We start from the raw sequence: 18909 nt of genomic DNA, 5'->3' as shown, positions 1-18909 counted from the left end.
CTTGTGCGTTAGCGTGCAACTAGCCAGGACGATCTTCTGGTAAATTCTAAGGATATCATTCAGAGTTTCGTCTGCTTATTTGCAATGTCTACATTTTGGGTATTTTGTTGATTTCTCTAATGTAATGTGTGTGAAATATTATGGGACTTAACTGCTAAGGTCATCAGTCCCTAAGCTTACACACTACTTAACCTAAATTATTCTAAGGACAAACACACACACACCCATGCCCGAGGGAGGACTCGAACCTCCGCCGGGACCAGCCGCACAGTCCATGACTGCAGCGCCTAGACCGCTCGGCTAATCCCACGCGGCTGTTGATTTCTCTACTGTTACTTTGTCGGCATTAGTTCTGATAGCTTGTTTTCATACAGAAAAAATCTTCGATTTCCTTCTTTAGGGTTCAGTTGGTCAGCCAAGACCAGGTCTTTCCTTTATGTGTTTTGCCTTCGTTTTTCTCAAAAAACCGCTCATGCATTTTTTTTTTCTCAGGCTGTCAGTCCGGCTTTCCGGTGCTGAATCTTGGTTTTCTGCACCTTGAGAAGCTTCCTATAATTGGCTTCAACCAGAGTTGATTCATTGCTGTCATAAAGTCTGCAGCAGTTTACAACTGAATAGTATCTAGCATAAAAACTGTGGTCAGTAAAGTATGTAGTATGTAACTACAGGTTCAATAAAAAAAATTTGGAAACCAATTTGACTGTCGGCAATGCCGTCAAGACCTTGAATACATGAATAATGTTTAACGTCAGGTACACTGCCCACACCATGAACTGGAGACAGGCAGGGAGTGGACACATAAACAGGAAAACGAGAAAAGTTATAACAATATGCCGGCCGGTGTGGCCGAGAGGCTCTAGGCGCTTCAGTCTGGAACCGCGCTGCTGCTACGGTCGCAGGTTCGAATCCCGCCTCGGGCATGGATGTGTGTGATGTCCTTAGATTAGTTAGGTTTAAGTAATTCTAAGTTATACAGGTAGGGGACTGATGACCTCAGTAGTTAAGTCCCATAGTGCTCAGAGCCATTTGAACCATTTTTATAACAATCTCTCATGTATTACACCCTCGTGGTGATTTTGACATGTCGTATTTGCCCAGAAACTCACCTGGCAGTAGGCTTTTACAAGTTAGGAAGAAAGAAGGGAAACATGCACTGTATTCTGCAGACTGTGCCATCCAGCCACGACTACTGACCGATCTACACAGCTTCAACTCCCATCACCTTCGCGAAAAGTTACCCTGCAATCATTCTGTAAACAGTTCCCTATGCTTTGCTGAGCTGTTTCCCCGGAATACCCTTCCTTCTCGGAGTCGTTGTTCCGCTAGATATGGGAGGGCATCTTCTGTGAAGTTTTGAAGATAGCAGAGAGGTACAGGGAGAAGTAAACTGTGATAGAAGGTCATCCGACATGTATTGATAACTTGGCCGATAGAGCGCTTGCCTCCGAAAGTGACAATGTACAGTTTTGCTTCCCAGTCCGGCACACAGTTCTAATCAGATAAGTGATTTCTATCAAAGAAACGAATAAGATTTTGATTACATTATTGTGCTCCTTTCAAACACATTTTTGGAACAATACTTTTAGTTTAGAGACTGTGTTTATAGTCGTGTTTTCACTGCCGCTTCACAGCCCATGTTGCTACTAAATTTACAATCTCTCCACAGCAAGACGGAGGCCAAGGTTGACTATAGCAATCAGATTCAAATAGATTTAGGTTGCAGTAGTCATGCAGTGATGAAGATACCTGGACAGAATAGAATAGGGTGAGCACTACATCAAACTAATGTTCGTACTGAAAACCACAGCAAATACAATCGTCAAGCACATCTTGTGTGAAATCGAATTTCATGTAAAATACTGTCTAAATTTACAATTAACCCAACTATATTACAGGCTGCAAGAGTCAGTCACCAACTTTGTACATGCAATCGTTCTATTGCCTACTGAACGACTGTTCTGTTTGGGGAGTAGAATCTCTGATTCCGGATACGTATTATCAGTCTTTTCGAAAAAACATATAGTATCGAAGATAGTAAAGGTAGATATGTGCGAGAACTATAGAACGATCAACTTAACACGGAGAACAGGAAAGAAAACCAAGACTTGCGAAAAGTCATTAGACGTTCGTTCGACGTGTCGTCTTAAAAAATGTCATTCGAAAATGTAAAGCTATACAAGGCGTCCGGAATTCTGATGAAAATAGGAGTAAGTTATGTGGAAAGACGGACATTATACAAACGTACAAGAACAAGGGGGGACAGTAGCAATGGAAGAACAAGAACGAAGAGTTTGCATTAAAAAGGATATAAGTGTAGTCTCCAGTCTTTCGACCCTGCTGTTCAATATAAATACAGAAGAAGAAACGATGGAAATAAAAGAAAACTCCACACTGAGAGTAAGATTCAGGATGAAAGGATATCAATGATAAAATTCTCTAATAAAATTGCTGTTCTCAGTGGAAGTGTAGAATTGTAGGCTATCTTGAGTGGAATGATCAGTCTAACGAGTACAGAATATAGAGTGCGAGTAAACCGAAGAAAGACGAACGTAAGGAGAAGTAGCACACACAGGATTAGCGTTAAACGTAATATCAGAAGTGGTGACAGCGAAGTAGATAAAGTGAAAGAATTGTGCTGCCTTCGAAGCAAGACAATACGTGATCGACAAAGCAAGGTGGAGATAGAAAGGAGACCAGCATAGGTAAATTTCTAATTGGAGGAATAAATTTCTAACGATGTACGTCTGGAGTACAGTAGTGAACCATGGACTGTGGTAAAAATGGAAAAGAAGAAAATCGAAGCGTTTGAGATGTGGTGTCATATAATGATGTCTGAAAATTAGGTGGTCTGAAAAGATACGAAATGGCGAGGTTTCCCGCAGATCTGGAGGAGAAAGAAAGACATGGAAAACACTGACAGGGAGACAGAACAGGGCTTGGGACTGTATTAAGACATCAGAGGATAACTTCTATGGAATTAGAAGGAACTGTAGGGGGTAAAAATTGTAGGAAACGGAAACGACAGAGATTGAAATATGTCCAACAAACAATTGAAGAAATAGGGTACAAGTGTTGCTCTGAGATTTTTGAGGTGGGCTTGGAGAGGAATTCGTGATGTGTCACGTCAAATTTGTAACAAGACTGATGATTCAAAAACTTATTACATGCAATCGATGTTTTGTATATGAAGATCAGTAGATCATTAGGATTAATCAAAATCTTTAAAATTAAGAATTTCCTTTTGTGGTAGGCAGGCTGAATTTTACTTTGTCTGACGTCTTTGTTTTAGAGAAATTAGTGTCGTGCATTATTAAACTGTTCAGAAGTCTGATGATCCAAAAACAAAGTGCAAGAAATAATATTCTGTGTATGAAAGTCAGCAGATTATTAGAATTAATAATAATATGTAAAATTAATAGTTTCTTTTGGCAGGTCCGCTGAATTTTACTTTTCTTTGATGTCTTTGTTATGGAGTATTAACATATGATTGACAGCTAACCCGCTTATTGTTTACATTGTTATTAAAAGTAAATTTAATAGGTAAACTACGGTCCATTTTAGACAAATGATATTAAATGGCTATTATTTGTGAAACAGACAACAAATACTTACCATTCATTCATTGTTAATTTAAATGCTCCAGCTGTTATAATGTTAATGTGAATAAGTATGTAAACTGCTAATGTGTCTGTTTCTTTTACAGACGTCAAGAACTGCGTATGGTGCAAACAATTTGGGCCACATAAAGTATGCGTCCAGTACACGTGTTTAACTAATATTAATGGTGGTATGTACAAATTCTAAAATCATTGTTTTAAGCTTTTGATATCTAATTAAGTAGCGGGCATTTATAGAAAGAGCTAATAGACAAAACGTATTTCCGCATTTCCACCACACTTCATCATTACTTTCGCATTATTATGATTGTTAAAGTTAATAATTGACTAATATAGAACTTAACTCTACATTGCCTACTGCACCAGAATGCCCCACCAATGTGTAATCTTCGTTAATAATTCACTACAGCAGAACTCAACTCTGCGTAGTGTACTACACTCCAAAACCTCACCAATGACTAGTCTTCGCTAGTTCTCCCCCCTCTACACACACACACCTAATACTTCTTTTCTGTTCCATAGTAAAAGCAACACCATTCTAACTTTTTTGTTATTGAGGATTTTCCTTGGAGATCTTTCTTCTACTAATTTTTCTAGCACCTTTATAAGTAATCACAACACATGTCATGCTCCTCTCTTCGTTTCCACTGCGTTTCAGATGGTTCACATTTCAGTTTCATCCTACGCTGAGCTCACTTTCGGAAACCTTGTGATTGGGGCGGAGGCAGCGATAAGGGGAGATGCTATCGTAAGCAGTATAAGAAAAAGACAGAATAACCAGCGAAAGAGTAATCCCTGAAGGGGAAGAACGGAGAAAAGACGGCGAAGCACTGTTAACGAAGTTTAGAGAACTGGCATTTGAGACCGACTGCAGAACGATTCTACTGCCACTAACGTACACTATGTGATCAAAAACCCGGGCACCTGGCTTAAAGTGACTTGACTTACAAGTTCGTGGCACCCTCCATCGGTAATGCTGGAATTCAATATGGTGTTGGCCCACCCTTAGCCTTGATGACAGCTTCCACTCTCGCAGGCATACGTTCAACCAGGTGATGAAAGGTTTCTTGGGGAATGGCAGCCCATTCTTCCCGGAGAGGAGAGGTATCGATGTCGGTCGGTGAGGACTGGCACGAATTCGGCGTTCCAAAACATCTCAAAGGTGTTCTATAGCATTCAGGTCAGGACTCTGCAGGCCAGTCCATTACAGGGATGTCTTGTAACCATCCCACCACAGAAAGTGTATTATGAACAATTGCTCGATCGTGTTGAAAGATGTAATCGCCATCCCCGAATTGCTCTTCAACAGTGTAAAACAAGAAGGTGCGTAAAACACCAATGTAGGCCTGAGCCGTGATAGTAACACGCAAAACAACAAGGGATGCAAGACTCCTCCATGAAGAGCACGACTACACCATAACACCACCGCGTCCGAATTTTACTGTTGGCACCACACTCGCTGGCGGGTGACGTTCACCGGACATTCTCCATACCCACACCCTGTCATCGGATCGTCACATTGTGTACCGTGATTCGTCGTTCCACACAACGTTTTTCCACTGTTCAGTCGTCCAATGTTTACGCTCCTTAGACCAAGCGAGGCGTCGTTTGGCATTTAGCGGCGTGATGTGTGGCTTATGAGCAGCAGCTTGACCATGAAATCCAAGTTTCCTCACCTCCCGCGTAACTGTCATAGTACTTGCAGTGGATTCTGATGCAGTTTGGAATTCCCGTGTGATGGTCTGGATACATGTCTGCCTATTACACATTACGACCCTCTTCAACTGTTGGTGATCTTTGTCAGTCAACAGACGAGGTCGGCCTGTACGCTTTTGTGCTGTACGTGTCCCTTCACGTTTCCACTTCACTATCACATTGGAAACAGTGGACCTAGGGATGTTTAGGGGTGTGGAAACCTCGCGTACAGACGTATGACTCGTGTAACACCCAATCACCTAACCGCGTTCGAAATCCATGAGTTCCGCGGAGCGCCCAATTCTGCTGTCTCACGATGTCTAATGACTACTGAAGTCGCTGACATGGAGTACCTGGCAGCAGGTGACAGCATAATGCACCTAATATGAAAAACGTATGTTTTTGGGGATGTCCGGATACTTCTGATCACATAGTGTACATTTCACGTAAGGACCACGAAGACATGATAAGAGAAACTAGGGCCCATATGGAGGCTCATAAACACCTTGCTCTATTTACGAGTGGAATAGGAAAGAAAACGTATAGTACTGGTACCTGGTACCCTCCATCAGTATCCTACTGAACATGTATGCAGATGTACGATTATATATATAGAAGTAGAACTTCTTACGATCACGAGCGCAGAAGTTTAAACATGGTAAGGAGGCTAGAAAACTTGAAAAAGTAAAACCTAAAGGCCCACTCTACACATAGTAAGGCTCAATGTAGTGAAATGGATTGAAGAATCAGGTTACTAGTCTAGTATAATATCAACAGCAGCAGAAAATTGAATAACGTGAGTGATGTTGGTAATTAATAGGTAGGTAGGACAGAGAGTGAGTTAGCGTGAACAGTGCAGTGACTGAGTTGTTCTCATCAAAATCGGCACCAAACCAACGCCAGTAATAATGGCTTACATACAGCCGATAACGTCACAAGGAGAAGATGGAGTGTAGAGCAAATATGTTAGGATATTTAACAGGCAATTCAGTACGTAAATGGAGAAGATAAGCTAATAATAATCAGGAATGATGCGAACGCGGTAATAGAGGAAGGCGTAGAGGAGTGAGTGACAGGTGATTATGGGCTTACTAGTAGGAATGAGAGAAGAGAAAGACTGGCTGAATTCTGCGGTGAGTTTCGGAAAGTAATAGCTAACACCCCCAAAACTACGATATCATGAGATATACTTTGAAAATACCTGTAGGCAGGTAAAGAATGAAGCCAAGGAGAAATGGCTACAGCAGGAAAAAATCTGAAGAAATCACAAAAGAAATGGTAGTCGGAAGGAATGATTCAACATATAGAAAAGTCAAAATAGTCTTCGGTGAGATTAAAACCAAGGGCGCCAACATAAGAGTGCATTGGGAATTACACTGTTAATCGGAGAGGAGAGAGCTAACAGGTGGAAAAGAGTACACTGAAAGCCTCTACGACGGATAGGACTGGTTTGATAAAAATTTCTATAATTATTGAGGGAAGACACGGCTAAACGACAAGAGACATAGCATCAGGCCTTCAGAAAAATATATCCTCGCAGTCCCGAAGAAAGCAAGAGCAGGTAAGTCTGAGAACTGTCGCATACTCAGCTCATACATCCAAGTTACTGACAAGAATAATACGCATAAGATAAAGGCAGCAACGAAAAGAGTTCTGACGTTATGCTTGATAATGGAAGCTAGACTTAAGAAATATCAATACAAGTTCATAGGATTTGCAGATAGAGAAAAATCGGAAGACGCATTTTCAAAATTTTCGGAAAAATATATGTAAGCTATAGGAAAACGAAGGGTAATATACAATATCTGCAAGAGTCAAGAGGAGACAAAATAATGGAGGGCAAAGAACGAAATGCTCTGATTAGAAAGAATGTAAGAGAGTTTTGCAGTCTTTGGCCCATAATGCTCAACCTTTACATCGAGCAAGCAATAATGTAAATAAAAGAAAGATCAAGACTAGGATTAAAATTCAGAGTGAAATGATATCAATTACAAGAGTGAAACTTCCTGGCGTATTGAAACTGTGTGCTGGAAAGAGACTCGAACTTTTTATCTTTTTCTTTCTTCATTTTGTTCTTTATTCTTTTCATTTGGTCTGGCTGAATGTCAGAGAACTGAATCATCTAAGCGGGCCCTCTGAGCAATCATGCCAGCGTAAGTCAGGACGTTTGCCTTTAGCGAGCAAGTGCTCTACCAACTCAGCTACTCGGCTACGAGCGCACCACACACGACCCGTCCTCACACCTTAACTTCCTCTAGTTCTTCACATCCTACCTTCTAGACATCACAGATGTTTTCCTGAGAACCTTGCGGAACTAGGATTCCTGGAATAATGGATATTCCCTAGATGTGACTTAGCCACAAGCCTGGGCGATTTTTCCAGAATCATAAACCTGGAATTATGGGCTTCATTGATGGCGTCGCTATGCTGAGTGAAAGTAAACAAGAATTACCGGACTTACCGAATGGATCAATAACAAATTAGTACAGATTATGGACTGAGAGTAAGCCAACGAAAGACGAAAGTAATGACGATTAGTAGAAATGAGATAATCGATAAACTTAAAATCCGCATTAGTGACGACAAAGTAGACGAAGTGAAGGAAATCTGATACCCTGGAAACAAAAATAAATAATTAAAAATTTATTTTATATTTATTTGTTATTGAAATTACTACCATTGTAGGCGTGAGTGCTCACAGTAATCAAGTTGTCTTTCTTCAACGTTTGATTTACAAGCAAAACAAACGTCCATAAAACTGTAGTGCCATTAATGACATGGAGGTGATTAGTGTGATTTCCTCTCAGTAACAATGGTAGTGGAGACAATTTGCGGGAGGACTCTGAGAGCAGAGAACGGTGCTTCGCGACAGCGAGAAAGCGTATGCCGTTCACGTTTTCAAGAAGGGCCTTAGAACAGATACACACAACTACAGACCTGCATCGTTGACGGCGATGTGTTGTGGAATTTTGGAACTTGATTTATCTTCAAGAATTATGAAGTTTTGGTGAATAAAAATCTCCTTTACAAAAGTCAACATGGATTCCGCAGACAGAGATCTTATGATACTCAGATCGTTCTGTTCCTCCATGAAATCCACTGCGCCGCAGACAACGGCGCTTAGGTTGATGCTGTGTTCGTTGACTTCAGGAGGGCATTTCACACCGTCGCGCACCGTCGTTTAGCGAAAAAAATGCTGACCAGATTCGCGACTGGACTCGAGATGTCCTTGCTGATAGAAATGAACATGTTGCTCTTAAAGGAACAAACCGACAGATGTAAAGATTACCGAAGTACCCCATGGAAGTGCGATAGCAACGTTACAGTTTACAATGCATATAATTGATCTAGCAGAAAGTGTCGGAGGTTCTCTCGCACTGTTTGCAGATGATGCACTTGTCTGTAACAAAGCAGCAAAGCCAGAAAGAATCGATTTGCAGAATGTGCTGCTGAGGAATGATGAATGGTGTAGGCTCTGACAGTTGACGCATAACGTAAATAATTGTAGGATATTCCACACACATAGGAAAAGAAAGTCACAAATGTACGACTGTTCTGTTGACAAGAAACTGCTGGATACAGTATCCGCTGTAAAATATCTAGGAATGTGTCCAGCGCGACGTTAAGTAGAATCACCACATAAAACAGATGCTAGGAAAATCAGATGCCAGGCTAAGATTCATAGGAGAGACTTAAGGAAATGTTACTCATCCACGAAGGATGTAGCTTATAAGGCCCCTGTTCGACCGCTTCTTGACTTGTTCATCAATATGGAATTCTTACCAGGTAGGACTATAGAGGAGTTAGAGAAGTTCCAAAGGAAAGCGGCGGGTTTCGTCACAGGATCGTTTAACTATTAAAATTGCGAGAGAGCACTTTCCGGGAAGAGTCGGGGAACAAGTTACTTCTTCCGCTAATGACACGATGAGAAAATTCGAGAAATTAGAGCAAATACAGGGGCTTACCGACAATCACTCTTTCCAAGCGCTATCCGCCAGTGAAACGGCGTAGGGGGCAATCGGTCAGTGGTACCAGAAGTGTCCTCCACCACTCACCGTTATTTGGCATGCGGAGTAGGATGTAGATGAAGATTCGTACTTTTAAGATAGAATTGGTAAGCATGTTGTATGAAACCGATGTAGGAGTTATAGGAAAGAGAATACTATTGTTGTAATGCAGGCAGTGAGAAGTGAGTTGGAATCCTCATTTAAGAACGCATAAAAAACATTCATAGCAGTTTTACGGTATATTAATAATTTTTACTGACAGCAGCTGAATAAAACACAATTTTAGTGCCATACGCGTTTCGCCTTTATTTTCTGCAAGGCATCATCAGTGGCCTGGAATATGTACATATGTTAGCTAATTTATTTACATTTTTGTCATTGTGCCTATAGGTTATAAACAGTTCTGGTGGTTGGTATTTCCTATTAAGTAGTAATGTTTTGAACTGTACTTACAGGTTGCGTGGACAATTTCCTACATATTACGCTCCTGTTGCATTTTTAGTGTTGTTCTTCTTCTTATGAACGCCAATTTGCGGTTTTTTTCGCCATTCTACAACACTATGCACAGAACGCTTTTTTTAAAGCAATGTTTTGGTTTCTGTTGACGACTGTCAAATTTTTTTGCCAAAGATCGAATGTTATTGCCAAACTTATGAGTGTAATTATTGAAGTATCTGTGGTCTGTTCGTGTATGCGTTTGTGTGTGCGTTTGTGTATGTGTGTGTGTGTGTGTGTGTGTGTGTGTGTGTGAGTGTTTCTTGGTGTGATATATATTTTTTTGTGCTGTGTGTGTGTGTGTGTATTTTTTTTTTTTTTCCTGTGTGTGTGTCACTTGCTGTCAGACGGTCCGTAAGTAAAAATTATTAATATACCGTAATATTACACGCAACTGAGGAAGACAGGACTATACAAGTTCATAGCAGTTGTTGGAAATGATGTGTCACAGATGTTATTGCATGACCGGCGATCTGGCCCTGGTAATGAATGTAAAGTGTTTGGATACAAATGAAAACGACGATATGTCGATACAGGAGCTGCAACTATCTCAGAGATGGAAGTCAAAAATGGTAATTGGTACTCGAGTTTAAGTGAGATGTTTGATAGTTATCAAAGTATCATTGTATTCACATGTCGGTAAAATTATGATTTTCTAAGATACTTCGCAGTCGCTTCATTAAATGTGGCAATTTTTTCTACACTACCGGAAGAAAAGTGAAGCACCCATATATGTGGTCGGATTTTATTTAATTTCATATTCGTATAGAGCTTCGGCGGGTATGTAAATGATACGAGTTGCAATTTTCTGTTACAAGTACAACGGCTACCAGAGTACATCAGTGTTTTTCGTGTTTAGTGTTGTAGCCACGCCTGGTGGGGTATACAGGGTGACACAGCTGCCCCTACCGTCGTCTTTTATGCAACCCGCAATGTTACAACTGGACTTCATAAATCACGACCGAGATTTTCATATTCTCTCACTACGCCCAAATTATTAATCCTACAGAAAAATGAACACGACCTTTTTGTAGAAAATTTTATATAGCTTTATTTTATACTGGGATGTATTTTCGCTAGAGGTCTTAGTTTTTGAGTTCTTCAACAAAAACGTGCAAAAGTGATCTTCAAACGCACAACCAGTCTCACACTCAGCCCCCACCTGTCAGTATTTCTAGTATATTGTTCATGGCACTCCCTCCAACCACTGTACAAATATTTCCCACCCCAGCTGGGAACTGGCGGGAAATTAAAAATGGCGGCGCCCTTTCAGGGTCTCGAACCCTGGTCCTTCAGGACAGGAAACCCAAGTACAATCCCCGACACAATGAAACAGTTCAGTTGCAGGAGAGGAAGTTTGCTTATTTTGGTTAGGACACTGAAGTGACGATCGGTCCTAATTACGTAATCAGTCATGAAGATCGGTCCTAATTACACAATTACGTGCATTGCGCTAACAAGGAGTGCTTAAAATCGCAGTTCTGTTGACGACTGTCAAATTTTTTTGCCAAAGATCGAATGTTATTGCCAAACTTATGAGTGTAATTATTGAAGTATCTGTGGTCTGTTCGTGTATGTATTTGTGTGTGCGTTTGTGTATGTGTGTGTGTGTGTGTGTGTGTGTGTGTGTGAGTGTTTCTTGGTGTGATATATATTTTTTTGTGCTGTGTGTGTGTGTGATTCTTTTTTTTTCCTGTGTGTGTGTCACTTGCTGTCAGACGGTCCGTAAGTAAAAATTATTAATATACCGTAATATTACACGCAACTGAGGAAGACAGGACTATACAAGTTCATAGCAGTTGTTGGAAATGATGTGTCACAGATGTTATTGCATGACCGGCGATCTGGCCCTGGTAATGAATGTAAAGTGTTTGGATACAAATGAAAACGACGATATGTCGATACAGGAGCTGCAACTATCTCAGAGATGGAAGTCAAAAATGGTAATTGGTACTCGAGTTTAAGTGAGATGTTTGATAGTTATCAAAGTATCATTGTATTCACATGTCGGTAAAATTATGATTTTCTAAGATACTTCGCAGTCGCTTCATTAAATGTGGCAATTTTTTCTACACTACCGGAAGAAAAGTGAAGCACCCATATATGTGGTCGGATTTTATTTAATTTCATATTCGTATAGAGCTTCGGCGGGTATGTAAATGATACGAGTTGCAATTTTCTGTTACAAGTACAACGGCTACCAGAGTACATCAGTGTTTTTCGTGTTTAGTGTTGTAGCCACGCCTGGTAGGGTATACAGGGTGACACAGCTGCCCCTACCGTCGTCTTTTATGCAACCCTCAATGTTACAACTGGACTTCATAAATCACGACCGAGATTTTCATATTCTCTCACTACGCCCAAATTATTAATCCTACAGAAAAATGAACACGACCTTTTTGTAGAAAATTTTATATAGCTTTATTTTATACTGGGATATATTTTCGCTAGAGGTCTTAGTTTTTGAGTTCTTCAACAAAAACGTGCAAAAGTGATCTTCAAACGCACAACCAGTCTCACACTCAGCCCCCACCTGTCAGGATTTCTAGTATATTGTTCATGGCACTCCCTCCTACCACTGTACAAATATTTACGACTGCACGAATTATTTCCAACATTCGACCTCTTTTAGTCTTAAGTGACTAGACGGTTCACGCCACTGACTAAGTCAAGCACTAAAAAACTGTAAAATTTTGCCTAGTAATTTTGTGAATTTTAACATCATAAAATAAACAATTACATCGTTTTATTCGTCAGACCTACTGGCTACGAAACCACTGTGCTTGCAAGGGTTAAGTTTAGATCTAGCTGTCAACGCAATTACTTGTAACGTTCGCAAAAGTAATTTTTCTTTCATTACCCTCACGGGCACAGTTAAATTAAAAATGTTAACGAATAGCTGACTATTCTGGTGGCGTAATAGCCGAATCAACAGAGACCAAAAAGGGTCAAATAACGGGAATGTTTCGTGTACAAACTTTTGTACATGAGTAGGACGGAAAGCCGCGAACAACATCTTAGAAAACCTGACTGGTGATGGGTGAGGACGGCGTGGAGGTGCATTTGAATGTCACTATTGTACGTTTATCATGAATAACACGAAATCCGTGGCCAGCCTGTCTCCGTCCCGCAGTGCAAGTGACAAGGAGTTGGTAACGGCAGGGTATTGGAGCTGCAGGTGTAATTTTGGTATCAAATTGATAAGCCAATTAATTAAATTGATCAATTATTTATCCCCACCATCTCCCCAACCCTCTCGGATGATGTCATGTGTTTTCCCAAGATGGAACGTGTGCACCCCTCCCCCCCCCCCCCCCGTATCCCTCCCTCTCCCCTACGCCCACCTACCCTATTGGGGGGAATTCGAATTTTGGCGGAAATTTCGAATTTTGGTGGAATTTCTTCGTCCCAGGACTATGTGGACCTCCCACCCCAGCTGGGAACTGGCGGGAAATTAAAAATGGCGGCGCCCTTTCAGGGTCTCGAACCCTGGTCCTTCAGGACAGGAAACCCAAGTACAATCCCCGACACAATGAAACAGTCCAGTTGCAGGAGAGGAAGTTTGCTTATTTTGGTTAGGACACTGAAGTGACGATCGGTCCTAATTACGTAATCAGTCATGAAGATCGGTCCTAATTGCACAATTACGTGCATTGCGCTAACAAGGAGTGCTTAAAATCGCAGTACAGTTCAAAAATTGACGATGCCGTACATCTGGCGTTATCCTTCTAGGAAAAAATAATCACAATATTTACATCTACATCTACATCTACATACATACTCCGCAATCCACCATACGGTGCGTGGCGAAGGGTACCTCGTACCACAACTAGCATCTTCTCTCCCTGTTCCAGTCCCAAACAGAACGAGGGAAAAATGACTGCCTATATGCCTCTGTACGAGCCCTAATCTCTGTTATCTTTGTGGTCTTTCTACGAAATATAAGTTGGCGGCAGTAAAATTGTACTGCAGTCAGCCTCAAACGCTGGTTCTCTAAATTTCTTCAGTAGCGATTCACGAAAAGAACGCCTCCCTTCCTCTAGAGACTCCCACCCGAGTTCCTGAAGCATTTCTGTAACACTCGCTTGATGATCAAACCTACCAGTAACAAATCTAGCAGCCCGCCTCTGAATTGCTTCTATATCTTCTGTCAATCCGACCTGGTAGGGATCCCAAACGCTCGAACAGTACTCAAGAATATGTCGTATTAGTGTTTTATAAGCGGTCTCCTTTACAGATGAACCACATCTTCCCAAAAGTCTACCAATGAACCGAAGACGACTATCCGCCTTCCCCACAACTGCCATTACATGCTTGTCCCACTTCATACTGCTCTGCAATGTTACGCCCAAATATTTAATCGACGTGACTGTGTCAAGCGCTACACTACTAATGGAGTATTCAAACATTACGGGATTCTTTTTCCTATTCCTCTGCATTAATTTACATTTATCTATATTTAGAATTAGCTGCCATTCCTTACACCAATCACAAATCCTGTCCAAATCATCTTGTATCCTCCTACAGTCACTCAATTACGACACCTTCCCGTGCACCACAGCATCATCAGCAAACAGCCGCACATTGCTATCCACCATATCCAAAAGATCATTTATGTAGATAGAAAACAACAGCGGGCCTACCACATTTCCCTGGGGCACTCCAGATGATATCCTCACCTTCGATGAACACTCACCATCGAGGACAACATACTGGGTTCTATTACTTAAGAAGTCTTCGAGCCACTCACGTATTTGGGAACCAATCCCATATGCTCGTACATTAGTTAGGAGTCTGCAGTGGGGCACCGAGTCAAACGCTTTCCGGAAGTCAAGGAATATGGTGTCCGTCTGATACCCTTCATCCATGGTTCGCAAAATATCATGTAAAAAAAGTACGAGTTGCGTTTTGCAGGAGCGATGCTTTCTAAAGCCGTGCTGATGCGTGGACAGCAACTTCTCTGTCTCAAGGAAATTCATTATATTCGAACTGAGAATATGTTCGAGACTCCTGCAACAAACCGATGTTAATGATATTGGTCTGTAATTTTGAGGATCCGTCCTTCTACCCTTCTTATATACTAGCATCACCTGCGCTTTTTTCCAGTCGCTCGGTACTTTACGTTGGGCAAGAGATTCCCGATAAACGCAAGCTAAGTAAGGAGCCAATGCAGTAGAGTACTCTCTGTAAAACCGAATTGGAATCCCATCAGGACCTGGCGATTTATTTATTTTCAACCCATTCAGCTGCTTCACAACCCTCCATACGGGAATCTGTACGAGACTCAAACGGCGGTATGTTTGTACGATCCTGCTGCGTGAAAGATTTCTCAAATGCTAAATTTAAAATTTCAGCTTTCGTTTTGCTGTCTCTTGTTTCCAGGCCGGACTGATCAGTCAGTGACTGGATGGAAGCCTTCGACCCGCTTACCGATTTTACGTAAGACCAGAATTTACTTGGGTTTTCAGCAAGATCTTTTGCTAAGGCATGACGGTGGTAGTGGTTGTATGCTTCGCGCATCGCTCTTTTTACAGCAGCACGAATCTCTACTAACTTTTGCCTGTTCTCATTCTCCCGATTTTTCTTGTACCGCGACTGCAACTGTCTTTGCATCCTCCGAATTGCGCTGTTAAACCACGGTGGGTCTTTTCCGTCCGTAACGCACTTTTTCAGCACATACTTTTCCAATGCGTGATTTACAATGTGTTTAAAATTTGCTCATGATTCTTCCACGTCCATCGTACCGGAAGTAAATGAAGTCGATTCATTTACTAAGTGGTATGCAAACCACTGCTTATCTGCTCTTTCTAGTAAAAATACTCTCCTAGCCTTCTTGACCGACTTTTTAACTTTTGTAACCATAGTTGTAATGACAACATCATGATCACTAATCCCCATGTCAACACTGACACCGTCGATGAGGTCTGGTCTGTTCGTGGCTACCAGATCTAAAATATTTCCATTACGCGTTGGCTGTCGATTTAGCTGCTCAAGACAGTTTTCGGATAATGTGTTCAAAAGTGCTTCACACGACGGCTTGTCTGTACCACCTGTAATGAATCCATAGACATCTCAGTCTATACTAGGTAGGTTGAAGTCGCCTCCGACTAACATGGCATGAACCGGGTACTTCTGCGATACAGAGTGTAGACTCGCTTTGAGTGATTCTTGAACTGTCACGGTGGAACCTGGTGGCCGGTAGAAACACCCAACAATTAACTTTATTTCTCCTAGCCTTGTTAAACGTGTCCCGATAACTTCACAATCACACTCTACTTCGACCTCAGTAGTCACAGAATTTTTGCCAACTGCAATGAAGACACCACCTCCTACAATACCATTCGAAATCAGTGGCAGACGCACTCAAAAACTCTACCCTTCACCTACATACTGTCGGTAAAAAGGCTTGACTGGAAGGTAATATCTTTATTTTTGGCGAGGATTGTGTTCAACTGACGAGATGCTGCTGACGAACAGAGAGAAGCTTAATAAGTGTATTACCTCTAAGCATACAGCCATGGACGTCAGAGTTCGCTACAGACGCCTCCTGCTGGATTGCTCGACAGTCACCTGCAACCCAGGTGTTCGAAATTCAGGAAGGCCGATACATGCTGCCATAACTGATGGAAAATGCTCCACTGTTCTAACTACACCAAAAACAGTGCTCGTAAACGATGGATCATAATGCAACACTTGTAGTGGGGATAGGGAAAAATCATTGTAATAACAAAGTGCCACAAAAACCGTCCCCAGAAGATTGTATCATGAGGGAGAGGTGGTAGCTGAACGTGTATTCTCGCTGATAGGCGATCACGAGCTAACCAACTTTGAACCAGCTTTACCCTCCCTCCCCCTACCACCACTCATCCATCCCAGTCCTCACCGTAGGTAGAGGAAGAGGCCTGTTCTACCTTGTCACTGATGGTCCACAAAGAAATCCTTCTGGTGGCACTGGTGTACTGCCTCCAGTCTGCTGAAGTCAATGACAGATAGACAAAAGAGAAGAACAGGACGCTTCATGCAATCTGTTAAATATCATTCTCGGGAAGACTGGACCCCCTGGAACAACAAAGAAATTCCACAGAACTCTACACATTGACTTTTCAAACGTCCATTCATTAGAGAACAGGCGGCTGGCAGCTTCCACTGTGTATGCTGACTGCAGCCTTCCCCCCTGCCCCCCCCCCCCCCCCCCCCGTATCAGGGAACATAATCTTTGGCCAACTGCGGTCACAGCAATCTCCCGCGAATATGGTGGAAGACTCTTCAGTACAATGAGTCCCTGACGAGCACATCGCCGGGTGGTCAGAGCTATCGATGCCGACAAAAGCTATAATATGCAATAGGCCACGACTTTGATATCCCTCGGAACAAAGCGACATAAATATGACTGTCCTGACCACAGATTGCTTGTCTAAAAGAGCAGCTGCTGCGTCCTATGGAACATGCGTCCATCCCTCTGGTGGCTACACCCGCAAGTGCACGCCATTCTGCAAGGCTTTAACAGTTGTATTTAACGTCAAAACACCTCCTATAAGTGAGCATCTATTTAAAAAAAGAAAACACAAACGTGACGATGATAAATGTCCTCTTTCCACAAAAGTAGACACAGTGCATTTACTTTTAGTTTTATGAACAAAATCGGTATTTTACGTTCGACTGCTGGATACAATAGGCATTTCTCTCTCTCTTTCTCTCAGCCCCCCCCCCCCCCCCACCTCTGGTTTTTTGCGACATCCACCGAAGGGAGAAAGAACTGCAGCAACACCGCCGATTACAGATGACCCAACTACACAGGTCAGGCTACACACTCCCTGCACATGTCACCCAGCGTAAAATCAAAAAAGACTTCCACTATTTTGCTGTGAAAACTACTGATCACTTCAGAACGTTCATGTTATTTCTAAACCTTCACTGGAGTAAAGAAAAACAGAGAATTAGAAGCAAAAATCTATGTTAAGTGAGTTATTTCAGCTTGATGGACAAATTACATGGTTTCAGAGCCTCCCTTGTATTCAGATCAGTGTTTGTAAATAAACTGTCATACACATGTTTATTACAAACACTTCAGACATGTCAAATAACATTAGAGAATATAGCCTTTCACACTATTTGCTCACAATTTGGAAAAACAAAGCCACTTTACGTTCGACAACAATACGGTATAATACGAGTACAAGAGAACATTGCTGTTTTAACGCTATGGTAGGTACCGTTTTACCAATGCAATGCTATATCACACTAGCGTTTACGAAACAAATTCTGAGAGCCTGTCTTGTAATAGAACCTCCTATTAGATTTTACTGCGTCTCTCTCTTGTGATACATGGAAAATAAGTGCTGGCTGTGTGCTTACATTTGACATTTTTACTCCATAGCTCCCCTCTATCGACCTGCCTGTAAAGTTTCTGTTATCAGCAGACAATCATTCGAAATAGCTGTAGATTCTTGCGTTCTAGTTTTGTTAGCAATTTGATCATGATAGCCTGTTTATTCAATCTACACACATGTCGGGAAAAACACTATAATTTCCAGGTTCCATAACGAGCTATAATTCACATGGTGTCTACTTTATAATTAGAGGTTATGAAGTATGAAATACCACAAGACTTGCGGTATGACCTACTTTTAAGCACGCAATCATGATGATAATAATAAAAGCAGTCGTGATTCCAAGAGAATAAATGCCGATTTCTATTAGCTTTATGAGCAAAATTGGTGTTGTTTTGAGAGAATTGTCTGCATCTAAACTTCAACCAGTTATACTATTCCTTTTAATAAAATTTTAAACAGCCGACCAGTTGCAATGGATAAAGAAATTCTTTACCTGGGTTTCGACAAATATAAATTTGTCTTCTTCGGAAGGTAGCAATTTTACATTAGTCCTTACTAAAATTCTACTAATGTAAAATTGCTACCTTCTGAAGGAGACAAATTTATATTTGTCGAAACCTAGGTAAAGAATTTATTTATCCATTGCAACTGGTCGGCTGTTTATAATTTTATTACGTGAAACCGTTGCTGTTGTGCAGCTACGTTTAAAATATTTAAGTTACTATTCCTTTTTTAATACAACCTCCTATAAGATTTTACTGC

The 18909-nt window shown here is 41.4% G+C and overlaps 1 protein-coding gene across 1 annotated transcript in view; it reads left to right on the top strand.

Moving 5' to 3' along the window:
- Window positions 1-18909, top strand: part of LOC124545980 — a 96665-nt gene that overhangs the window by 55982 nt on the left and 21774 nt on the right. The window contains exon 3 of the mRNA XM_047124944.1: window positions 3704-3787. Within this exon, the coding sequence (XP_046980900.1) occupies window positions 3704-3787 (84 nt within the window). The remainder of the gene's footprint in view (window positions 1-3703; window positions 3788-18909) is intronic.

This window comes from Schistocerca americana, chromosome 8 (genome assembly GCF_021461395.2).
Source record: "Schistocerca americana isolate TAMUIC-IGC-003095 chromosome 8, iqSchAmer2.1, whole genome shotgun sequence".
NCBI lineage: Eukaryota > Metazoa > Arthropoda > Insecta > Orthoptera > Acrididae > Schistocerca > Schistocerca americana.
The sequence above is the reverse complement of the archived record's forward strand: the minus strand, read 5'-3'. Positions and strand labels throughout refer to the sequence as shown.